This window comes from Andrena cerasifolii, chromosome 10 (assembly GCF_050908995.1).
Source record: "Andrena cerasifolii isolate SP2316 chromosome 10, iyAndCera1_principal, whole genome shotgun sequence".
Classification (NCBI taxonomy): domain Eukaryota; kingdom Metazoa; phylum Arthropoda; class Insecta; order Hymenoptera; family Andrenidae; genus Andrena; species Andrena cerasifolii.
The window spans coordinates 8,921,861-8,947,918 of record NC_135127.1 but is presented as its reverse complement, the minus strand read 5'-3'; the positions used below and the strand labels follow the sequence as shown (position 1 = coordinate 8,947,918).

The 26,058-nt window shown below is 48.5% G+C and overlaps 1 protein-coding gene across 5 annotated transcripts in view; it reads left to right on the top strand.

The window, feature by feature from the left end:
- The first annotated feature begins 2,479 nt into the window (after positions 1-2,479).
- Positions 2,480-26,058, top strand: part of Rols (zinc-RING finger and ankyrin repeat domain-containing protein rolling pebbles) — a 48,981-nt gene continuing 25,402 nt past the window's right edge. The window contains exons 1-3 of one of the 5 annotated variants that reach the window (XM_076822108.1): positions 2,480-2,617; positions 2,706-3,379; positions 6,654-6,807. In XM_076822108.1, the coding sequence (XP_076678223.1) occupies positions 6,711-6,807 (97 nt within the window). In that variant the 5' untranslated portion in view covers positions 2,480-2,617; positions 2,706-3,379; positions 6,654-6,710. Of the gene's footprint in view, positions 3,380-5,242; positions 5,515-6,653; positions 6,808-23,772; positions 24,331-26,058 lie in introns of those variants that run through there. The other 4 variants (XM_076822107.1, XM_076822104.1, XM_076822105.1 and 1 more) reach the window with 4 other exon arrangements.

Below are 26,058 nucleotides of genomic sequence, written 5' to 3'. Positions count from 1 at the left end.
GTAACTTGCGTAGTATCTGCATTTTTTACATTACTCACGTTGCACTAATTCCACAAAAAATTATGCAATCAACTGAAGTTGTAGTAACCAGTTCTTGATGCATTTCAGTGGATTCTTCCGCGTTAGTCAGACGCGCCGAGCGTTACAATCTCCAGGGATTCGAATACACTTTGACTCCATGACCAAGCAATTCACAAACCATTGATAGATTAACTACCCCGTGCTTTGTTTAAAGGTTCGAAATTAGCACAGGCATAAAAACTGATCGTAAATTGGAGGACGAATTAAAGGCATCGTGGACGATCGACTCTCAGGAAATCCATAAATAATCGCATCGAGACCCCATCGCTGCCATCCCGGGGAAATGGGTAGAGAGAAGGCCGAAGACTGGTGGGGAAAGCGGAAAGAAAGCTTCTGGACAAATGGGAGCTTTGCCGCGACTGGAGGGGCGAGCGTGAGGACCGAGTGGCGGCAGTCGTTGAAAGCGCGTCGACTGGGTCGGTCTTCCTTTGAATGGAGGGTCGGGGGTGGAATATCGCTGAAGCTCGGATCCACGCTCGACCATTTAATTTATTTATTTATTCGTCCGGAGGTATCGTCCTCCGCGAGTCGGGGCACGGTTTACCATATTCCGTCCTATTCCGCGGCGCGAGAGTGCCTGGCGAAGAGGAGGACGAAGGGGAGGAGAAAGAAGGAAAAGTGTCGTTGCTCCGTGGACCGCGAGATACTCCGAGAGTCGACGTCCCGAGGCGGCTATTTCGAGGCTGAAACACACCGGTAAGCTTTTGTCCGATAGTCGGCACCTAGTCTCTTTTCATTCCCGAATTCGAGATGCACGAGCTTTCGTTTCTTCGATCGAGACTACTTGGGCCGAGAAGCGTCTGTACGGTAAAAAGGGGGGGGGGATCGTTTCAGACTTCTTTTTTCGGGATCCCAAATCGACCGCGTTCTTCGCATGCTTGGGAGGAAGACTAAACTCGCTTGCCCTTCGAAGCGACCGACTGCGTACGCAGAGTTGCAGAATCCTTCTTTCCGCACGTTACTCCGGTCTTTTAATAGCACGACGATTGCACGGAGTTTGATTTTTTCCCCGGTAATTATTACTCTCATGAAACATTCATGATCTTCGTGTAATGGTTCGTTTCTGAGATCTCGATCGGTCGCTATTCTCGGAATAAATCAGTCCCAAGGAAATCTGCTTCCGATCAGCTGACTGCTCAATCGCACTCGAGCGCGTACACCGCCGACTATAATATAGCGGTACGTGATTGAGGAAAATATTACCAGAAGCGTCTTAAGATCATTGTAAGGGCCCCTGAGTAGGACTTAAAATCAGACCTTTTATTATTTGGAGGTCCCTAATATCATGGGGCCCCTGGCGACTGCCTAGAGCGCCCACGTTATAAAGACGCCACTGAAAATTACACTGTGCAATGAATTCTGTCTTTTGCAAAAGAAAAACGAATGAATTCGTGCGGAACCTTTGACGAGGACATGCAAAGATAGAAGTCGATGAACTCTGCAAAATGGGACTTTCATTTCAAAAGAGACAGACCTCGATCCAGTTCTTCGGATCATTTTACATGAGTACATGTTTTCCTGCCAGCGTTACGCGATCATCCTCCTCGCGTGTGGTTCGTGAAGCCTCCAGGGCAATCCCTAGAAAATCCGAAGGACTCTGGTTTTTCTGCGTTTTCCTCTGGAGCCCCGTGCTACAGAGCACCTAGCGAGTCGAGGGCCTTGTAGACCGGAAATAGAGCTTCCTCCAACTCCGCGATGATCCCTTGGTTCAACGTGGAACAACGTCCCTTTCGCGTGTCGAAGGGCCCCCGTCACGTCTAAATCCCGACGTGTCTCCCTTCCTTCCTCCCTGTCGATGGTAATGCTCGTTGCATCCGTAGGTACAACGGCATCGGGGCGCTATTTTTGTCGGCTGCCAACAGTAGGCACCCTCTTGCGAGCAGCCGGAGATGGTAGGCGCGAGCCTCGGTATCCCTTCGCGCGTGCCCGTGCACGCTCTCTAGCTCGTTAGACCACGTCCTCGAGGAAAAATGATGAATGGCCCGATAAGAATACCCGAGAGCCCGACGAAAAGTCGGCGCGAAGAGCGATGGCCCATCCTGGATATCTGGGACAGGCTTCCTGGGCGTTTTGTGGGGTCAGAGTTCGAGGTGCACGCGCTGGGCTTTAATTCAGAGAGTGGAGACTGGACAAGTTTACTCCAATTCACTACAGTACTACTTCACTTCGATCTCTTAGAATATTAGGCAGTTATTTGATAATGTAGTAGGCAACGTCCTAGTGTGTGCCTTTAGCACATAGGTGGTGTACATTTATAAGGAGTTCCGAGAACAGAGACCGCGGAGAGTCGGCGTTAGCCGTGGTGGCAAAGGCAACTGATCAGCACGCGGACGACTCGGGTTCGATTCCCGGCGCCCGTGGATTTCTTTTTCTGGCTCCGAAAATAATATAGAGTATGGAGCTCCGGAGTAGTAAGAAAGTTAAGAAAGTTTTTACCCATTTAATGGGGATGCACTTCCTCTCGCTCCAGCTCGAAGAAAAAGCTCTCACCCAAATGCCACCAGACGGACGGGGATGTTCCTCCGTTCCGTCATAAGTAAGTTTGACAATTTCATACACAGCCGCGCACGTGTCCGTCATCCCGCAGGCGCGCGTGCCCCCCATTAACGTAGCCTTACTTTCAGGGAGCTTTAAAAGACGGGAGAACATCTACGCGAGGGAGGAGCACAGAAAAAACGTCGGACGAAAAAGTGTGTCGGAGGGATCCTCTGAAAATAGGGGATACCTGAGCGTGGTCTATATTTGCTCCCCAGAAAGTAGAAAGCGGAGGCAAATCGATGGGGGAGGACACCCCTGCAGTACCACTGTGTCTCCCATCGGTTATCGCGGATTCGTGCGGTCGGTAGCGGGAAACTCGATCTTCCTCGGGGCCTAAATATAACCAGGAAGTAATGTCGGTGGCAATTTACGTATGTTCTCGTCACCTTCTGGGACCGGCACGCGCATAAACCACGTGGTAACAGGGCTAAGCCCCGACAGGGGTTCCGACCGCGTTATTGCATTAGCCTGCAGGCACGTGCGCGCGTGGGTGCAAAGGGCAGAGAATTAGTAAGTGGCGTCTGAGGCGTCGAGGGTGCCGTTCTGGCCCGCGCATAGAGCCAGCGAAGTTCGTTCAACTCGAGGGGAGGTACGGGAGAGGATACCGAGGCCGAAAATTTATTGGGCTCCGTAAATCGGAACACGGAACACCCTGCTGCACCTAAATACTTCCGGGAAACTGGGTGGTGGCCATTTCGTGGACACTGGATCCAGGGGAACAGGAGAAAAGCAGTAATTCTTAAACGATATTCGAAAAGGGGTAAGAAGGATTCGAAGCCTAAATATAGAGCGGAGTTAAGCGTAGCTCCTCTTCTACCAATCGAGAAATCTTTCGTAATACATGACAATATACCGCGCAATTGCCATCGGAGACAAAATTAATACGTCTCGTGAGAATTCGTCGACAGGATGTCAACATATCCCGTCGTTAGCATCAATTACAACAATCGCGCGCGATCGCACGAATTATTTCGTTCCCCGACTGAATTACTCCAACTGGGCGTGCTTGCATTCCACCCGCGGATCTCTCCTGCGCACTTCTCCCAGGGGGTACCTGGCTACGTCTAACCCCGCCTTCGTCTATTTATCCCTTCTTCTGGAACATCGATTCAGGAATCTCCGCGAGGCCCTTCCTACGCGAGCAGGGCTTCTCTTATTTCCAAGTCTCGACGCGACTCCGGCTCGAGGCGCCACGGGCATTAACGCAACGGGGAATAGAAGGGAAAAATGTGGAAAGCGGAGGAAGCCGGGAGAAAAAGACGAGGACGACTTCGATGATTTCCTCCCTTGCTTCTGCCGCGCGGAACGGAAGGGAACGAAAGAACGCGCGCGCGGTGGGGGAGAGTGTCTCCTAAGAATAGAAGAATTCTTTTTCCTGTTGTCCTTCCGCCGTGCAATTGTCGGGGGAGTCTCTGAAGGCGTTACCTGGCAGAGCGCAGCCACGAAAACTCGTCCGCGAGAGATCCAAACCCTCCGCCAGACGGCTCGGTGACGTTGGCTCCGAGACGAGATCCTCTTAAATCCGACCGTTTAAAAATATCGATTCCTGGAATGGATCTGTGAAATCGAGCAGCGAGATATATCCGCCCCTCTTCTTCTTCTTTGTTCCATGTATATTCGCGGACGGACCCCCCGCGAACCTAAAGGCGTGGTTAGAACCGCCGCGCTGTGCAGTGTGCGGCGTATACACACGTGCATCCGCTGCTCTTTTGCGCGAATGCTTTCGGGGAATAAGCCTCTAATTGACTGTCATGGAAATGCAAAGGTTGCGTTAATCCTCTCGTTAATCAGTAATTGAATAAGCATCGATACCTCTGCCTGCGCCGATTTATATATTATAAGAAGATGAGGGGTGAAATTGGGGAAACAGTAGTTAGGGAGAGAGAAACTGAACAAAGAAATCTGGATAGGTGAGGTATTCGTCGTGTTTTCGAACGTCGCGGCACTGTGCGCGATGAAGCCGTGTATCGGCAGCTGGTAAATTCTCAAGCATAAAGGCGGGTTCGTTCGGTGATCGCATCTCGGAAGAATGACGTCTACCGGTGCGTCGAGACGGCGGCTGTCGTCTTACCCGAAATAGATCCTCCATCCTGAACACGAAGGCGACTCGTGAACACAGCCACGGGGAAACCGGTTGCTAGGGGAAAAACGAATCGCTGATTTCCGTGGATTTATTAACGATGAAGATTGCGAGACCACCCTTTACGAGTCGCTCCGCTAAATCGTCAAAGTGAAAGAACTGGAAATAGGGATGGAAGGAAGTAGAATAATTTAGAGGCACTTTCAAACCGCCAATTCGTCGCGTAATTGAGGAGAATTATAATCCGTATCTGATCGCGCGCAAAAAAAAAAAAAAACAGAGTTAACTTGCTGCAGCTTATGTAATTGAGTAATTACATTTTTCTTGCGACGATTAACGATCTCTCTACCCTGCTACGGAGCTTCTAGCCAGTAATGGTTAAGCTTTCTCTACCGCGAGAAATTTCATCGATATCCTGATTTAGTATCGGTATCTTTTAAAAGAGCGGAAGAAACGGATGCTCCGTGCACGCGGAATGTGAAACAGAAGTTAGATTGTTTAGCTTGAATTCGGAAGGGGTTGCCGTTTTGGGCATACAAGGACGCACATGTCGGCTGTAGGGGAGCTCGTATTATGGAACGAGGGGCGAGCGTTCAAATAAACCAGACCTTTATTACCTGAAGACATCTCCGAGCAACCTCCTGCTCCTCTTACGTTTAATTTGCATCACAATGGAAACTGTAACATTGGCTTTCGTTAAACCTGCCGCCACTTCCGAGAATTTCGTCTGGCGCGCAAATGGCTGGCGATTTAAGCGCGACGGGGAGTTCTTTTGCCCGGCAAACGCGCCGGTATTCCATCGCGTAACGGTATCGGTAAGCCTGTGACGCTCTATTTCTGCTTTCCATAAAGTGCATTTTAGGTTTATGGCTACCGTTAGTTATGCCCCTTTTCGAACTCGCCGCGCGTCGATAGTCGTTGGATCGCGCGAGCGTTAATCGCAATCGGTATGGAACTTGTTTCGCCAGCAAACGCGGAAGGATAATTCAGTGATTTAGTTTAATAGTCAACGTCGCGACGGAACGGCGGGGGGAGATAACGATTTCCCGAACGAATTGGAATTCGTCGAGCGCCGCCGGTCGAGTCTCGGCCGATAAACCACGAAGGCGTAGTTTCGTGAAAAATCGCTAGAAATCCCTGCGATCACTATATTTGGCGTTCTGAGTCACGGCGCAGTCGTGCAGTCGTCGCGCAAGCTTTGAATTCTACCGCGCGCGGGGCTGTGCGTGTCGCTATTTCGTCTTCTACTCCATCAGATTCCTGGAACGCTTCCACCCTTTTTCTCGTCTCTGCGTATTCTTTGCATCCCCCTTCGAACCAACGCTGCCGAATTGGACTGAATATCTGGCTACTAGGGTCCATCGACTCAGATACTACTCTATCTTAGTTTCTGCGGCATTTCTTTGGAATTTAATCATTGCTAATTTTTATCGCAATCGAGCAATTATTGCTAGCGACCTGGCTTTTGAGAAAATATCGCTTATCTTTAAAAATTGATCTTTACTAAGTTTATACTAAATGTACTGAATATTTTTCAATTTCGGTTTCAAAATTTTAATTAAACGCCCGCAACGCCTGTGGTTCTCCTTTCAAAATTTATGAAAATCTCCTGAAATAGGGAAGAGAAATCTGTTAAAAGGCATTATCGGAAAATGCAGGTTTTTGCATATAAATTACGACTCGAAAACAGGAACGTATCACTTATGATATTCATTTTATTACAAAAACGGAAAATTCCTACGGTCGTGGGCGATTCGGGCGTAAGTGGAATTCGCAATGAGTGCAAAAAAACATCCGATTCGTCGATTTCATCTCCACGGTTGTTCTTTCATTGCTATATTTTCCTTTACCGTCACCCCAAAGTTGCACCCCCTAGAAAAAGCTCACAAACGCCCTTGACTGTGAGACTCTCGAAGGTACAGTTTTATCATACATCAATTGCCTGTTGTTTCAGGTCCCCCGCGAATGTACTGCAAAGGGAACGCGTCGACCATTTGAGAAAAGTAACACGATGAGGGCGCGGGAGTCTGTCGTGTACACTCCAGTGTCCCTTGGACCAGACACCGACGACGAGGAAACGCTGGTCAACGCGGAAATTTACAACAATGGTGAGTCTGTGTGAGATTTTTCTGAAAAACACTTTGTCACTTGGACGCTTTAAGCAAAGGTGACATCAGCCTGCTTGAGATTCGACTGTGATTCACGAGATAAATGCGGCTTGCATGAATAAAATATTCGCACCAACATACGCTAAGCAAACGCGATTCCGGGGCCTGCAAAGTAGGGTGGAACGAAATATAGGGTGCAAAATATTTTGTTTATTATTCACGACTTCTATCAGTGGGCAAAAGTTGACTTTTATAATGTTATTTAAGCTGTGAAAGTTTGATCTTGATCAAGAAATGTTTTGAGGTGCCGCAAGCCAAAAATTCATATTCAAAGACTTTTGACTGGCTTGCGGCACCTCAAAAAATTTCTTCATCAAGATCAAACTTTCACAGCTTAAATAACATTATAAAAGGCAACTTTTGCCCACTGTTAGAAGTCATGAATAATAAAAAAATATTTTGCCACTATATTTCGTTGCACCCTACTGCAAAGCCCACTGTCATTTTCATCGCACATTCGTCGTTATCGATTCTGAATGGGACCAGATAGGAATGTTATTAACGACAGTAAATCAAACTAGATATAGCAAGACTGCAGCTTTTTACAGTCGGAATGCAACTCCTCACTTATCAAGATAGATAAAGTATCTATAATTCCTGGTGACACTCAGGGACGGATTAAGACTTTTAGGGGCCCTAAGCACTTAAAAGATTTTCAGGCCATTTTATACAGAGTGATCGCTTCAGCGCAATATACGATTTCTTAGGCATTTCCGAGAATTTAGCTAAAAAGCGTTTCTAAACAAAGTTAGATTTTAAAATTCAGAAACTTCTACAATGCCCTCTTTTCTCCTGATGCTCCACGTGCTTATTTCGCTCATTGGTTGATCCAGCACTGGTGCCGCTATTAATTCGCGAATATAGACACTTGAGAAAATCACTAACTCTTCATATAATCAATACTTAAGCCTCCGCGACGCAGCTTTGAATAAAATGTCACAGGCTACTCCGCGCATACCTCGTCTATGGAAAAGCCAAGGTTAGTGGCCTCGCCCGTATGCAGGGAATCGCATCGACACCGACAAAAAACTCCCCTTATCTCAGCTTGATATTTAGCGATGCTCAGCGCCAATACAATTTTCGCAAGGAATTTTTATAAATCCCGTTCGAAGTTACCCGCGGTCCCGCGTGTCTGAAAATGTCTCGGGGTCATCCACTGTAAAAGCAGATACAATTTTCTGCCTCGAGCTGCACCGAAGCGTGCCGCTGGTGTAAGATGTAAGGCGAATTCCTCGGCGTTCGTGGACGTTCTCTAACTAGACAACGTGACATTTTCCTGCATTAAAATTCCACGCCGATCTAGCGCGGATATTCCTGACCAAGTCAAGCCGGATACGATTGGAAACAGAGGAGAGAAGACAGCCGCTCTGACTCAGAGCACACCTACACGACTTCCGAATTCGAACTTGGCGGTTGTACCGCATGTAGGATAGAGCGGGGGCGTGGTGTATGTACGCAATACCCGAACAACCGCGTCACGGCTCCGTTTTTGGCAATGATAATGCGCTCACCTGGAAGAGCATTGTTTAATCGTGGCCTCTTATCTCCCACGAGCCTTTCTCAAAGAATCACACTCGGCGCTGCGGAAAAGAGATACGATCATCGTCTTCAAATATTTAACAGCTCGACACTTCCCTGGAACCTTGAGTCTAGTCTTTTACATAAAAATACCCACGTAATGACAGACGCCGAGGCTCCAGTATCTCTTGCAAGCATGCCAAGCATTCAATGGCAGTATTAAGGAGGGAATCCTATTCTTTGGGATAAAAACGTAGCAAAATTGGGGATTTTTTTTTTTAAGAAACTAGCGATTTGATTCATCTGAAATTTGGACCTTATTTTGATGCATCTTTGAGGGAGTAATAGATTTTTTTTTATCAATTTTTAATCACAAATATAGGAGTTATACATGATCGACTAACACGCCGAGGAAAATTCGTCGTCCGATGGTGTGCATGATATTTATCTTCCGGGTAATCTAAAACAGAAAAATCAAACGGCGTTTCACTGTATACATATGTAGACATAATTTGATGAACCAGAAAAAAATACAAAATTTTTTTGTCGAGTGTGGAGAGTTTTCAAATTGAAAGGTCTGAAACTTTCACTTTTGCTATTCAATTTTGCACTAATTTTCTTATGTAAGCAAAGAAGTATGTAACTTATTAGTATCCTGGTTCATCAAAGTATAAAGTAATGTTTGTTGGACATACAGGCCAAATTTGAAGGTAATCGGTTCAGTGGTTACGGAAATATATTGCACACCAGCGGACAACGGCGGCGTGATGGTCGATCATTCATAACTCCTACATTTATTATTAAAAATTAATGAAAAAAAACTACAACTTCTTCAAAGATGCATAAAAACATGGTCCAAATTTCAGATTATTCGAATCGCTAGTTTCTTAAAAAAAATCTAAAATTTCCCTATGTTTCTAGCCCAAAGAATAGGATTACATATATTTTTACAGAACTTTTTGCACTTAAAAGAGCAACATTTAAAGAACATTTGGTAATTTTTTCGTAGAAAAATATTTACGTTTATAATAAAGTAACAACCGACATCCAAGAAGCCTTTTTAAAAAATTGGTTTTGCGGTGAGCCCTGCCATTCGGACCCAGATTATCTAAAATCAAAAAACAAAAAAGATTTCGTTAGTACATTAATATATCTTCTAATTAACAGAGGGAATTTCCGAAATATTAATTTAAAACAAAATGGCGGCTATTTAAATATGAAATCCTGATTTTTTCGCCTGATTTTTGCAACAGAATAATTTTTACAACAAATAAATATTTTTCTACGAAAAAATTACCAAATGTTCTTTAAATGTTGCTCTTTTAAGTGCAAGAACTTCTGTAAAAATATATGCTTCCGTTTTTTAAAAAAAAATTCACAAACATTCGCCTTGAATGTCATAACGCGCTTTAATTCCATTCCCTCGGCAACGTCACCGTTTCATCATAATTGATAACGTGGCTGAATTTACTGGAAAGCAATGACCGATGCTCGCAAAAGCAATCTTGATTTATACCAGCCTATTGTTGCCAGCGTTAAGAGAACGCGTATCGTTTCGCGCGCGAACGATAATCGGTATTTCTACTGTTTGTCCGTGCGACGCGATAAGGGGCGCAGCGGAGGAGGCAAAGAAGCTGCACCCACAGGATTGTCCACAAGCCTGGTGCTCGATAAGTATTATCAGAAACTGGCGCCGTCTGGCAATTCTATTAATTTCCCAATCGTGCTGCTCCCAAGCGACAGGCTAGCGGCAGCCACCTTGCCGTGAAGACGGCTTATAGGCGCGAATTAGCAGCGCCCCGAGCTTCGCGATCCGCTTCCCGTAGCTTGGAGAAAGTGGCAGGCCCGGTGGAAAACATCGGTCCAGTTTAATTGCGAATCTCCGCGGCACTTTTCAGAGCGCTGACTCCGGGTGCTTTCTCTGTGTCGTCTTCCCTCTCGCGGTTGCCCGCCGCGCGATTATCTCCGGCTCGTACGTCACAATGATCTCTTCATTCGGTCGTTCGCAGCGAGTAGTTTGAATCCGCGCTATCCGGATGCAGATAACGGTCCAATAAACGGCCCGAGTCGCTTCGCGAGCCATTGTGGACGGCTGTAATTAAGTTACGTGGCACATTTCTTTCGTAATACGCCGATTACACCGATATACCCCCACCGTTTCATCGTGCCGCAGAAGTTGAAGCACCGGAGGGACGTCCCGCGCGTATCAACCAGATGTGATCGAGAGTTCCCCGGGCTTCTTCCATCCTCATTATCGTCCCAGGCGGACTGTTTCTCGGCCGGCGAGCCTTCGGACACTTTCCACATCGCGGATCCAGCTTGCGTAATGTCGGGCATAAATCGTATCGCCGCGGCCGCGTTACTCAATGAACCAGCCGCAAACGATGGGTATCGAGCCAAAATTAAAAGTGAAAATCGCGAGACGCGGTCGCCTGGGTCTCCTCTTCCCCTGTAACTGGAACCGGGTAGGGCTAACGGTGAACTAGATTGGAGGTTCAGCGATCTAGTATCGAAGCAACGTTGCCGGGCGGTCAGAGACTAACCTGGTCCCTTCTTCTCGCCGCTTTTATGTTCCTTCTACTCGAGGCAGTTAAAAGGAGGGTTGATCGACTGGCTGGGACGCGCGCCGGGGCACTTCTCGCGGGCAGCTCTCAGATATCTACGAGGATCGCGGTGTATATCTTACGATCGCACGATCTCCGGTCCTCGTCTTATGCCGGACACGTAGTGGACGCATGCCACGTACGTATCGTGGCCGCATAAAACGGCGAGGCCGTACCTTTCAGCGCCCTCCTGAGATCCACGATCTCGGGCACGTATAATCCCCCGGCGAAAAAAGCGCCTAGGAGCGGCTACGTGCGCGTACACTGGCGGATATACGTGTACACAGAGGCGGGAGGAGATGGTAATCGAAAGGGACCGGAGTGGTCGGTCGTCGTGCAACGCCGGCCACCGATCGTAACGAGCCGATCCCAGGGGTTTTTCTTCCTTCGTGGGAATAAAAGAGCGATATGCCCTTCTCGATCTCGTCCCGCGCCGCAGCCTTCTTGCGGTGAACGGGAACGATCGCCCTCCCCCCCTGGAACTGCCGGCGTACTTTTCAACCGGATCGGCGAATCTGGGCAGATGCTCCGAGGGAACTGGACACCGCGGAGGCGCTTCCTCGACGGCGGAGGAGCGAGTCGACCGATGCCAGAGGTTTCTCCTTCTTTAAAATGGGTCGCGGGCGAGACCGGCGAGAAGCGTGAAAGTAATCACTGTCTCAAGGCGAGCGATATTCAATCAAAATTGTAGGACCGAAGAGACGCGGGACGAGAAGTCACAGCAACGGGGTCAAGAGCGGTCCGCGAGTTTCGCCGGCGAGCTTACAGCCGCGGGGGGTTAGAGACACTTGGCGGGCAGAGTTGCGACGGTAAAATTTAATTAACCAACGAGCAAACGGACGACTATGATGAGTGTTCCGTAATGGGCAGCCGCGGGGCCACTAATTACGCGAAAATTATATAGCATTCGGACGGTTAATTCGCGCGAATGGTATTACCGCGCCGCCTCGGCTCACGATCCCTCTGCATGCGTTACCGTTCGCGCGAGGTTGCAGCAATCTCGCCCCGGGGCGATCGGTTGCCCAACCGCTGCTCGGTGCATTTACCGGGTGGAGATGGCTAGCGTCGCGACACCTCGCCCCGAGAAAATACGCGTGCACGTGTTGCAAAACGTAATCGAGACTGTTATTGTTGCAGATCGTCGCCCGATATTACGGAAAGCAATTTGCTCGCCGGCCTGTGTCACGTTCGCGAGATGTTTTATAGGCCGCCCCGGTTTTTTCCCGCTCCCTCCGCGGCGTGTAATATGCCGCGCGATCTCGGATCGATCGGCCGAGGATCGAGCCTGCGCGACGCTTTAAAGCTGCCGCGAGCGCGTACGTGTCGGAGATTTTATCGGGAGACGAAAATGCAAAAAGTTCAATTACGCTGTGTACAAGCCATCGTTAACGAGGGTGTATCGGAGGGGAAAGGTGGAAACTAGATCACGAGGCGAGACGCCGACAAATTTTCCACGTTCCGCGCGCTGTTAATTAATTACGCGCACCCTGCCCGCCTCCCCCGCTCGATGACCGCATAATCATCGACGTTAATTTATGCGAGCGCTGTCCCCCCTCGGAGATGCCGTGAGAACCGCGGTGTAACGCGATACATTCGTGGCAACCCTTGTACGTTCTACAGGATACGCGTGATCGCGAAATTCCGTGTACACTTTGTTAATTCGCAGTCTAATAGAAGGTGCCGAAGAACGCAGTATTAAGGTGGATGTCCCAATTTCTGCTCATTTAAGAGGTAACTCGTCATAAAGAAGGTGAACAAAAATTGTTTGTGATAAAAATTTACAGAGTAATTGATTAACTCTTTAATAGTAAATCGACCAATTCAAAAACTATTTAAGAAAGATATTTGAAAATGTTCAACTATTAGTAATTTGTAATTTTAAAATGTTCAACTATTAGTAATTTGTAATTTCAAAATGTTCAATTATTAGTAATTTGTAATTTCAAAATGTTCAACTATTAGTAATTTGTAATTACAAGATGTTCAACTATTAGTAATTTGTAATTTTAAAATGTTCAACTATTAGTAATTTGTAATTTCAAAATGTTCAACTATTAGTAATTTGTAATTTCAAAATGTTCAACTATTAGTAATTTGTAATTTCAAAATCTTCAACTATTAGTAATTTGTAATTAAATATATAATCCTCTAAATGTCCGTATTTCTGCTGATGAAAAACAGCGACGTATGTATTTCCCCAAGCCCGTGCAACACTCGCGTAAATATTTAAGTAATTTATAATTATTTTGTTGCAACTGTAGTACAAGCGTAACGCATATAATAATAAGAAAAATACGAAATGAGCAGAAACGGGGACACGAGCAGAAATTGTGACATTCACCTTACGCGCTTCCACGGATGTTTATTCCGAAAACTGTTTGCGGTGTTGTATAAATATTACGCGGCCTCTGCAGTGGCATCGGCAACGGGCTTTAGCTTCTTTGGTATCGATAAGACGGGCTTCTCGCGCAGGGCGTGCACGGAGTTGCGTGATTGACTGCGTTTCCCGTTGCTGGCCGATAAAGCGTGCGCTGCCGTGCACGTGCACACGCGTGACTATCTACGAGGGCCGGTGCTCGTGTACACGCCGCGATCGAAGTGTATCGGGGCCTGAATGAAAGAAGGATTGGAACGACTGAATGAACCGAGTGTCCCCGCGCGCGTGCAGCCAGAGACGGCGTGTAGGAGCGAGCGTGGGCGAGCGCACGCGTATCCGCGAGCCATTTCGCTCGCGCGCGCCTGTGTGCACGACACCTTGTGCGTCGCACATCCTCCGAGCAGCTTTACTCCTCCGAACGTGGAGCTCCTCGGTGGAGACTGTAACACGAGGGTTTGAAGATGCTGGAGAATAGGAGGATCTTAACCCGGGCGCTATGAATTTCGATTGAAAAGAAAGATAACTTAGCTTTTGATTATACGAACAGATAACCCGAGTAGCACCAGCCATCCGACTGCCGGAGGGAACCCTGACACAAAAATGTAGAAGCCCTCGGTGCCTTAAAAAAAAAACTGGTACCAGTAAGTGGCACGGATAGTTCGCTAGAATAGACGTGGGTCCAGGCGATTCTTAAACCGTCCACGTATCGATCGGTCGATCCCCGACGCCACACGTCGGCCCACCATTGAAAAGCGAGCGCGCCAGCACTTCCTCGTGCATTGTGTTGCAAATGAGACGCGGCCGGGCAGTCGTAAAAGTTGCCATCGCTAGAACCCGTGAAGCAGCGCTTCCCCTCGCGGCAGACTGGCGCGAAGCGCCTTTCCGCGACGGTTTCCCGATGGATCAGGGCGACGTCGCCTCGTGAAATTCGATAGGAGACGAGGATCTTGTCAGTGAATCATCGCGACGCTTCTGCTGGACGCAGCCCATCCCGCCTCGAGTCCCATCGGGCCCTCGACGTGCATCGACGTTTATGCGATCACGCCCACGCCGCCGGGGGCCATTCACTGTAAATCGCGAGCGGCGGACACGTCGCCCCGTGTAGTCGCATACTTACGCTCCAGAGACAGGCTTAATTCGTGTCCCGCGTGTGCACGGCCCTGCTTCGCTGGTTCGTTCATTCGGTCCCCATGAATGCAACCCGCTGGAAAACCGGTGTCTCGTTTCCTTCTTCGTTTCCCGCCCCTCTCGTTCCCGCCTGGGCCCACGGACGACGCGTGTACACGCTTCACGGACGCGCGAAATTACGCCTCGGCGTGTATGTGCGCACGCGAGCCCGCCGACCGGTGTGTGCCCAGCGCCCACGTGGGCGGACTAGGTATCCGCGTTATTGGTCTGCCGATTCCACGGTATGTGTTTCACCGGGTCTCAGGGATAGCTTTGGCTGTGCGCTGCAGGTAGCTGTTTTCTCTGACTGTAGGTACCACAACGCTTTTGGGAAAGATTCTCTTCTTTTGCTCTCTGGATAATTCACAATGCCGCTCTATTAGGTATATATATATATATATATCTCCATGGTCTCACTTTTAAACATCGCTTCGTCGTGTTAGAACTTTGGTAAGATTGAATGTGTTGAACCCTGTTAGACTCGTTGGTTTTCAATGAACCCCTGTGGGATGGTTTGAGAGATTTGAGACACTTGTGGCTGGGGGCTATTTTACCCAATTGGAGACTTTTTTCTGAGAACTTCAGAATTATTGAGGAATCTCAAACAATTATAGGAATTGGTTTCGCAATTCCGATTTGTTCGAGAATCATGGGAAAAAATGGAACTCGGGTGATGGGGATTCGAACCCGCGATCTTCGGATCCGCTGCGTAATGGCCAGCCGCTTAACCAACTCCGCCAAAGCTTCTTTCTTTTGTAATTGTGTTTATTTAGCCATAAGATAATACATAGCAGAATTACATGAATATCACAGGTATAAACACCACCGAAATTGGCACCTTGTCAGAATAACAATTATATTTAAGCAACAGGCTCACATGAGCGCTCGAGCTTAGAAAAATATAGGAACTCTAAATTTTTTGAGACCTATTTTGCAATTATAATGTGTTTTCTGTCTTTCCAATGACAGCTCGGTTATACTTTATTTTTCCCTGGAAAAGTCGGTTCGAAACCAGGTAAACCGCTTTGGTATGGACGCAATATTATTATATCTAAATCTAAATTAAAGCTCTTTCAATCCTGATCTTAGGATCTCAGACTTCCAGCGCGAAGGAGCAGCGCTCGCTACCGTGCATCGATCACTCTCGCGTGTTCAGCCAGCGACGATCGCTCCGGGCGATCGTAAAGAACGTCTCGCTCGCGGTACGAAGATACCTTTAATCGATGCCCGGTCCCCGGGGAAACGCTTAACGATCGTAGCCCGCGAGGGCCGAAATAAATTCGGCGCGTCGAGCGAACACGCTCCTCCGTTCGTGACGCAGGGCCCCTCGGAATCGACGGAGCACTCTCGCGCACGCATCGCGTATAATTTACGCGCGCCGGCAGCGCAGCCGTTGCGGCCGGACATTTAAGACCGATGAGGTGTTATTTCTTCCTGAAACACGGCCCGCGTGCCATCCACTCGCGTTAGCCTCGCGCGTTCGGCAATCGTAATTAGCATCTCGCTCGCCTACAGGTATATTAAACTCAGCACACGTACTGCCTCGTATTTTCAACTGGATTTTCACGGTTTTTACCATTCACGAGGGCCTCTTACCTGTTGGCGCTCAGATTCCTCCAGCGTGGCTTCATTGAAACTCTCAACTCCTTCGAAACGAAGCATTCTCTTCGTGGAGAGGCCGAAAAAAAGGGTGGTCTTTGGAAATTTTTTACCCAAAAGCTATAACACATTTCTCAAAAAATCTTTTTTCCTTTCAAGGATTGCATCTAGTACCGTGCATCGTAATTTTTTCATTTAAAAATATTTGTCAATAACTAAGTTATTGTCCATCACTCGAAGGTTCTCTAAAAAGAAGGCTTCTGCGGTGACCACTGCTGCTCGAAAGTCGATCATCTGAAATAAAAAATTCAAAAGAATTTACTTATTATATTTTCTAGTATTTGAACGAAGGATTTTTTTATCCGATGCTTTGTTTTCTTTTAATTGACGAAACTCTGGCATGATTTATGATAAAAATTGAAACTTTTACTTTAAACATCAGCCATTTTTTCCCAAATCAATATTTCGAAAAATCCTTCGTTCAAATGCTAGATAATATAATAAAATAAGTAAATTCTTTTGAATCTTTTATTTCAGATGATCGACTTTCGAGCAGCAGTGATCACCTCTGGCAGAAGCCTTTTTTTATAGAACCTTCGAGTGATGGACCATAACTTAGTCATAGATAAATATTTTTAAATAAAAAAATTACGATGCACGGTACTAGACGCGATCCTTAAAAGGAAAAAAGATTTTTTGAGAAATGTGTTATAGCTTTTGAGTAAAAAATTTCCAAAGACCACCCTGTTTTCAGCCTCCTGACTGAGCATGACCCCTTAAACGACTGCCGAGCTATTCGGTCGCCTGCACCATGGACTCCACTGTCAAGCTTATCGATTCGAACGAGACACTAGCGTTCAAGTTACCGTTACACGAAAGCTTACGCCAAGCTCGAAACACTAAACCAAGCGGTTGAAATTTCAATAACACAGGGAACGCTCGTCGAAAAATGACCGTCGATCGTCGCAATTCTCATCGTCTTCCACCCTTAATTATCCGATTTATCGCGAGAGTCCAAAGGGCCAAAATCTCGACACGCATTCGGAGCATCTTCATTTGAATCTCGCCACGAATTCCTCCAGGACATTCTTCTCCTCCGGGATAATATTTCGCGGCACGAATTTCCGGAAATTTACGAGCAGCTCCTTTCTCTCGTCTCTGGCTGCCCTATCTTCTGGAGCGAATCTCGCCAGGCTTGCAGCAGCCCGCTGACCTTAAAGCTCGTGAAACAGATTCGATGAGCTCCCCCCGCGAGGGGGAAGGGTTTCTACGCGCCGGGAAGGATTCCTCAGCGTCTACGATCTTCCCAGGGCAACTACCTGCCGAATGACGTGGCCTCGCTGCATTTTTTCTCTCCCCTTTCTTCGCAACGGGGCCCCCTAGTCTGGGTCGAATAGATTCTTTCGCTACTCGAGCCTTCTCCTCTCCTTAACACTCCGACTGCACCGTCATCGACACAAGCGCGGCAATCTCAACACCGCTTTACACGAACCATATAATTCAGGGACACTTCGCACGTGCGAATATATTGTACTCTCTATCTCGAGAGAGTTTCGGATCGCAGTGGACGTGTTAAAGAGCGGGCAGTCGCGAACGATCGTAAACGAGTCCTTCCTTTTATCTGTTCTCGAAACGTGTCGCTCGGAAGAAACTCGAAAACAGACGGTACGCGACTTTCACGTTTATTAACAGCTCGACGGCGATAAAGGAAGAAAAGGGACGGGGGGGGTGGGGCGCGGATGTTCGTGCGCCGAGGAGAAATCTCTTCGGCTAAGACGTTTATTAGTGACTCGTAAAAGCCGCGTGGCCGATTTAACGTACCTATTCATTTCGTTGTTACCGCGATTTATGCGCCCGCGGAGGACGCCCGGGCGATGATGGACGCCGATCGAAGGCGCCACTTTTATCCCGCGAACGCAACGGGCCCCCGGTCGATGACGATGATCGCGTTTAATTAGCCCCCAGGTGGACCGTGCGGTGCCCCGCGTTTTCCACTTGCCGGGCTGATTGATTCGCGCTCGTCCGCGCGAGATTGGTTTGCAGGATGATCGAGAGGCACCGTTTCCACCGTTTAATTGGCCGGCCCGGTTGCTATTTGATCTTTTTAGTAACTAGACCTGAATAAATGCTCCGCATCGGTGCCACAGGAAATTCGTACGTGGGCGAGCAATCTCGTCGCATCGTCTCCTATCGTGCCCAACGATTTAACGTTTAACATTGCCCACGCACCCAATTGTGCCTAATGCGTCGGTAGAGGCTGCGGCAACGCGAATAACTCCCTCTCATCGGCCCTGCGGAATGTCGTTCGACATCACCGTCAATAGTTCTCGCATTTTTTCACTCGGCCGCCGAGCTCCTTCACCCGCCCGCCCAATTATTCCACGCTCATCTCTGGCCATCAGCTCGATTAGCAATTGGACGCGCTTCCGAGAAGAAGGTGCGAGATAAACGGTAACGAAGCGCAAGTATCCTCGAGGTACTTTATTCCAGAGCGTTGGAACGGAGCCGCAGCACGGGAAATTTCTGCTGCTCCACTGCTACAAATTCTTTTTTATTATTTCAATTTGAAGAAAGTGAAATAAATAGATAAATAAATTTTCTTTGGTTCTATAAGAGCAGACGAGGGAAATGCTTTTAATAAATACACATTCTCAATTTTTAATCATTGGAAAAATTATTATATCGTAGGGCCGTTAAAGGCATAGTTAAGGAGGCATAGCACCTTCTTTGCCCGAAAAGTAAGCATTGTTTATGAATTTTTTTCTATATGGAAATTAGAAGCTAGAAAGTTGGGGTTTGTTGCAAATGAAAGATCGCTGTTTGAATGTATTAAAAGAATTTTTATTTAAGCGGTTACGCCACCCTGAGACGCTCGAAACTGGACGAATTTTTTGAAGATACTATGAGGTTGAAAATTAGTAGTGCTTATATTGTATGAATACTTTACAAAAATATTAAAAAAGAGCGGTGTATCGAATATCTCCAAAACTATTTGTCCGATTTATTCCAAGCTTGGTACACGTACTCTTAATGGTATTATCTAAAACGTAGCATATCATTGTTTTTATTCGATAACCCATTCGTATATAATAAATGTTTTAAGTTTGCCGTGTTAGGTAAAAACTGAATATTGATATTCAGCTTGCTCTCATTTGTACAGTAAATGTGTGCTTCACAAATCCGTACGCTACATTGTAGATATTTTATTAATGAACCCTAGAGTCCTGGTCTTTCTCATGTCAGGCGAACCTGGGCGTCATAATTTGATACACCGCTCACGCGGACGAGCCTCGCGGAACACGAAATAACTCGGCCATTTTTTAATATTTTTGTACAATATTTATACAATATGCCCACTAATACATGCTCTACATAAGAGTGTAAAGAAATAATTTTCAACCTCACAGTATCTGTAAAAAAAAATTGTCCAATTTCGAGCGTCTCAGGGTGGCGTAATTTCTTTTTAAAAAAACAGCTGGAGCGAGTATTTTGATGTCGGAACGGAGCTGGAGCGGGGCAAATAAAAAATTAGTCTCCTCCAATCCCCTGCTTTATTCCCCCAAATTATACTCGAGAAGATTTCCCCTTCGAAGTGCAAACGCCTCCCAAAAATCTCGTCCCACACTTTTGGCCTTTCCACCGGTAAGAACACGGAATATTCAATTACCTGAGTGTCCCTCGTGTAATGGAGGCGCACACTACGGTACCGTGCGTATTCTGCGCAAGGGCCACCGAAAGCACCGCGCCGAGTGCCACGGCGCAGGGGTTCTTTTTGCTCCGAAGAGGCTGAACCTCGTGTCTCGGGGCCCGTATAAGGACCGAGTTGCACGGTACAACACACCGGGCCCTGGCCCCCTGCCTTCCTGTACACACGATCCGCTATACCCTGGTACCGATACCGGCTATCTCCGCGCGGAATCATGCGTAGTTAATTTGTCGCGGTACCTCCCGACGCGTTTCTTTTATTCCCGGCCATTCGGGCAGGGCAACAAATTTGAAGCGAGAAGGAAGAAACAATCGATGGTCATCCCGGAGCTCGAGAGACGAATAAACGATTCATCCTGCGCATCAATCACGTGTCACGCGGTTCTGCGGACCATCCGCGGCTACGTAGAACCGCAAAACTGTACATATATATTCTAAATCCAGCGTTCCACTCTGCCTTTGTCCTCGACGAGGTCCCGGCGGCGTGCTGGGAGGTGGACGAAAACCTCCAGGACGGTAGAAAGTAAAAAGCGAGTGGACTCGGTGGAAAGAAATGTGTAGGTAAAGACCGGCGCGGATCGGTGGACGGACGGGTGGGTCCGCTTCGGTCGTTACGTACGAGCATGCGGCGTAAATATATAGGTGTATATCGCACCTTTCCACGTAGGCCAGTGTGGCGGATGCGGGTGGGCGGACCGGGATCGGGCCCGTGGCGGTGCTACGGAGCCGGAGAGCCCACGCTGAAACGAGCATCGGTAATTAAACGAGCACCTCGCTCCGCGAACTTGTCGCTTTTAACGACGAACCCCGCCGGTTCGCCGCGAGGAGCGCACCGCTTCACCGGGTCGCCAGAGGCTCCAGGATTTTTCCCAGTGAGGTAGACTTGCCACTCGCCCGAGCGGTGGGACAATAATCAATTAATTAATCGATCCTCGCCCATCGAAAATTTCCCAGGGAATCCTCCGCAAAGTCTCAGTGTTCCAAAAAGGCTTTCAAGGCAACAGGGATCGCTCGCCGATGTATCCTGCAAGAAGATCGTCACGTCCGGTGTCTTCTTCGCCCTTTTTTCCCGTGCGAAACACCCTCTCCTCGCGGGACCCGAGGCGTGGAACCTGTTGCGCGCTGCACTCAGGGGCACCGTGGTGCCTGTAAGTCGGCGTGTAATCGTACGGCTGGGTTGCCGGGAAGGCAGGCTGCTCGGTGACGTGCGCACGCTGTAGGAGCTACTTTAACCTGTTCGTCGCGGTGCTCGAGATCGGGTCACCCCGAAGAGAGGGGGACCGCAGCGGAGCGAGGAGATGCGCGAGGGAAAGGATCGACGGGGATCGTGATCGGCAGCTAGGAATAGAGGAGGCGCGCTCTGGAGCCAGCTTTCCAGGAACACCTTCCCCGTGTCTTTTTCCTCGCTGCTCCGAGGATTTCTAGCCCCGAACCCTTTGTCGGGGCACTTCTGCGCGGCCGCGGATCGCATGCATCGAGGCGACGTGAAAGTAGAAAGCGATCTATTCGCGGAGGCGCTAAGCGTTGCATCCGAGTACACCTGCTCTGTGAATCGAACGTGGCGTTCGAAAACGTATGCGCGCGCCCCTTCCACTCGACGCGGTCATCGAACGTCGCGCTGCTGATCGACGCTTTTCAGTGGCGATGAGACCACGCGACTCCGCGCTTTGTCTCGCGAGCGCGTTACGCTCGCGTGGGTGGCTGCGTGGGCGCGTAGGCAGAGCAACGTCACTCCGCGAGTACGCGTCCTTTCAGCGCTACTTCCTTCGAATGATCGCGTAGTTAGCACCTTGTGGAGTGTAACTGGCGTGCGAAACGCCTAGCCGTTAGCTCGGTTTTGCGTCTACCGAGTGTTTCGCAAGAAGCTCTTCGAGTTTCGCTCTTTTCGTACTGGAGGGAAATAAGAAATTGGGGGATTTGTGGTAGGAACGCCCCTTAGCAAAGCTTTCAAACGGAGATAGGATACCAAAGATGCGACTCAACCTGCTCAAAGTTCGGCTCGAGTAACGGAGGCTGCTAGTAACCCTCCGTCGCGCTCGCAGGATTATTCCCTGGGTGTCCTGTTTCTCCAAGGGACTTTGCGTGCACGTGGTAGGGTAAACTCGGGTAAATCCGTGATAGTTTTAAAATTTTTCTGTTAACTGCTAATATTCGCATGTTCTGAAAGTGAGTCTACGATATAACGATAGGTCAGACATCGTACAAATATATAATAGGTTAGCAGAAGTTTACTAAGTATATTTAATTGAAAATATATAAAATTAAATTTTCACGATATACCTACTCTGGTAACTCCGTGATAGTCCTCGGTCGCCCGATATAAGTTCACCAGCTACTTGTTTATATTATTTTACATTATTTCACATTATTTTACATTATTTTACATTATTTTACATTATTTTACATTATTTTACATTATTTTACATTATTTTACATCATTTTACATCATTTTACATCATTTTACATTATTTTACATTATTTTACATTATTTTACATTGTTTTACATTGTTTTATATTGTTTAATATTATTTTATATTATTTTATATTATTTTATATTATTTTATATTGTTGTTATTCTGTGTATAATCAATCGTTTCATGATCGTTAGATGTCTCAGAAGTAAGGAAACATTGCTTATGTTATTGACCATCAAAATTTCTCAAACAGCGCAATCAGAAACGCAGCCTCAGGCCCGTGATAAATAAGAATTTAGTCACTTTTCATAAGCAAAAACAACACTGATGCCTTATTGTATGATAATGTCAAGAGTAAGACTTGTTAAAGTGTCATTTCACCATCACTTACCTGCCGTTTGAACTTTCCATTTATCTTCTAAAGCACATACAATACATAAACAAGCGATCGTCCACAACTAACAAGAAAAATTTCACGAATAATGCGTTGCTGGAACGCAAACGCTCTCTCACTCTATCACGCTAACTTCAATTGACTAATTATTTTACCACAACATAAACTAGAAGGTCTACTCTGTCTGATAGTTCTTGTTCCATCTAAATTGTGTCAGACAATTCCGAGCTACAGACAAATCAAAACCTATCACGGAGTAACCAGTACCACGAACTTACCCGAGTTTACCCCATCTATAAATGCATTCACGCCTCGCGGATAAACGAGCGGCCGCGTCAACTTCTCGGCACTGGACAGCTGAACAACAGTAGCATTCCCCCCGGAGCGTGCTATTACCGCCCGATACCGGTCGTAACTTTGTTTTATTAAATAAGCGCGTTGCATAAGCCGCTCGTGCATACACACTTTCTGCGTCGCTGAAATCACTTCCAGAGCCCTCGAGACGCGATTTCCGAGCCGCGTTGCATACCGAACGAAACGATTACCGAGCTACCTCGGCAGAACAAAACTGGAAGACCGCAACAGGTTGAAGATGAAACTGTATTAAATCAGCAGAAAATAGCAAAGAGGTATTCCAAAAAAACCCAGAATACCGAACAGCCACCCTGAAGTAAACTTTCTTCCCACCCCTCTGTCATCTAAAACCAGTGAAACAATTCTACAACCCCCTGAAACATTCCATCCAACGATCTCGAATCCACATGCACACCGAATGACGCAATTAAGCCACCTGCGAGCCGCTCAACTGCATCAAGCCTGCCGAAGTCAGACGGAGAGAAACCTCGCAAGCAGTCTCGTCCTTGAATCGACCAAGTCACCTCGATTAAAGCCGCTCTCTCCCCACCGTGGAGCCAAGGCGCAGCCTCTTTTGAATCGCCCGCTAGTACCGGTGGCACAATTAAAATTCCCCTGCCGAAAAAAAAGGGCCGGGGCCCTCGGCGCGCTTCGAGGGCACCCCTGCGCCCTCGGCTCTCGCGGAGCAGAAGATTGAACAGCGTCAGCGCGGTGTGCGCAGGCGCGCGCGCGCGCGACCGACCAGACAGAAAGCCAGCGAGGAAGAACGACCGTGAGGAACGGAACGGAGTCGTCGGGTGAACCAGCGTCTATCCAGTCGAGCCAGCCGACCCGGTCGGCCAATCAGCCAATCAGGCGTCACGCGAGCAGACCGGTGCCGAGGTGGCGAGCGCGTCTGGCAGTCAGTGATCGAGCAGCGTTCGCGGGGAGAGCACGCCGCTAAGCCGTTTTCCACGGGGATCGTCGTCGCGAGATCGGTGTGCTTTGGCGTGGCCGCGCGACTCGCTTGACCCCGGACTACCATGACACCCTGGCGCGAGGAGAGCCGACCCAGTGCAACCCGCTCGGCTGGATACCAGCGCGGACCCAGCCCTTGAAGGACCACGACTCCGGCCACCGACTGCCACCTACCAGGAAGTTGATACTCGCGATCCAAGTGTCGGCGAACCCGCGATCGTTTCGCTCGCGCGTGACCCGTGCGTGACCTGTGCGATGAAAGGAACGTGCCCGCCACTGGATTAAGCCGTCGCTGAACCACGAGATACGCCATGGCGCCCCCAGACAGGCACAGATCACCCAGGCCTGGCTCTGGGCTCAGCCTCTCCGTGCTCGGTGAGTTCGCACGCGGAATATGAAGCTTCACGGAGACAGACTTCTTTGCGTCTTCATCGCGAAGGGGTGAGACAATTGTTTGGGGGATGGAAGGGTTGGAATTGTTCAGTATCCTGAGAACGGGGAGCCTAAGGTATTTTCAAAGTTGATTTTCTCGAAAACGAAGCGCCACACCGAAAAAAGTCACTCTTCCTTTTCGACTCGTAACGAGTAAATGAGTCGAGAAGAAGGAATACAATTTTTCGATATTGCGCTTCGTTTTCGAGAAAACTGGCTTTGAATGTATACCTTCAGGCTGGTGTTTGGGAGAGATGGTCTCGTCTTCTTCAGCTGCATCGCGTGTCTGGAGTCGATATGAAGGTAGCATCGGTAGGGGTCCCTGGTGATTATAAGTCTACGGACCATGTTTGCGTTAATGACGGGGGCAGGTGCGCGACTTTTTGCCCCGCCGAAGAATAAGTTATCTTCGGCGCGAGCGTCCATGCGGGCAGCTTTAAAGGCTACTCTCTGAAGTCTCGATGGAAGCGCGCTTATCGAGTCTCGGCGTCCTTGCGTCGCGAGCTAAATGCACCGCGACACGAGAGCTTTGGCGATCGTTAACGGGCGGGACAGTTTTAATTAGCGAGGAATGCAGCGAGATTCGAGGAGTTCGACGACCACAGGAATGCTATCGCGGGCTGCCCGACTCCGCGGCGCTTAGATTGCGCTCCGTTATCGCGGGGAACGCGATCTCAGCCGATTCTTTAAATCCTCCGCTACAAGGTCGCCATTAACGCGCCCCCCGTTCCCGATAATCGCTCCTGATGGAACGTAGAAGCTTGAACCGGTTGCACGGTCGTCGCGCTCCTCTTCTTCCTTTCCACCAGCTCCGAGTGCCCTCGACTTCACCGGCAAGACGATTCGGAACGGAGGAAAGGGAGCGAGACCGTTCCTGTCGTTTTCGAGGGAGGCACACCAAAAGAGCGAGCGTCTAGCCGGCTCTAATGAGTGGTTGCGTATGAAACCGCTCCACTTCCAGGTGTTGCGCTATATAATCTTTACGTCTGGGGGCTTTAAGCTCGCCGCGAGTCGATTCTCTTCCTCCAAAACGCCTCCTTCATCCGCGCATCCCCTCGCCTGTTAAAACCCTCAACGAAGAATACTTCGCTCTACATTTTCGACTCGTCATGGGACAAAGAATCGGTACTCCCTTGGTCGAAGCGTGGAACTATAAGACACCCTGTATATCCCCCTGAAATGCTGCTCGCGGGCTGTTACGTCAGGGCCCCCGGTTTCGTGGACTTATCGCACAATCATCTGGAAAGTATCGCGACAAGTGAGTCACTGCTCCAGGGACGAGCCACTGGAAGACTTAACATTGCCCCTGGCTTCTCCGCGCTGAGCCCGAGCCAGGCGGAGCGGCAGGAGAACTGGTCGCGTAGACGCGGACTCGCGGCTCCGCAGCCGAGTGGAACCGGCCGCTTCCGTTTTCGGTGCGCGCGTCCGACAGGTTCCCAGGAAACTTATTATTTCGAAAAAGGGGCAGACACGAACGCAGCCTGGCGGTCACCGGCCACCGGCCACCTGTTGCACCCAATTAAATGGCGTAATTGACGCTCGCTTTTTGGAGCGTGACAGAAGGCTGCCTCGCGCTGGTCGGTCATTATTTTCGTTACCGATCCACTTCTCCGCGCTTTTTTCTCCCCTTCCTTCTCTCTTTTTTTTTTCCTTCTTTCAATCCTGTCCTCT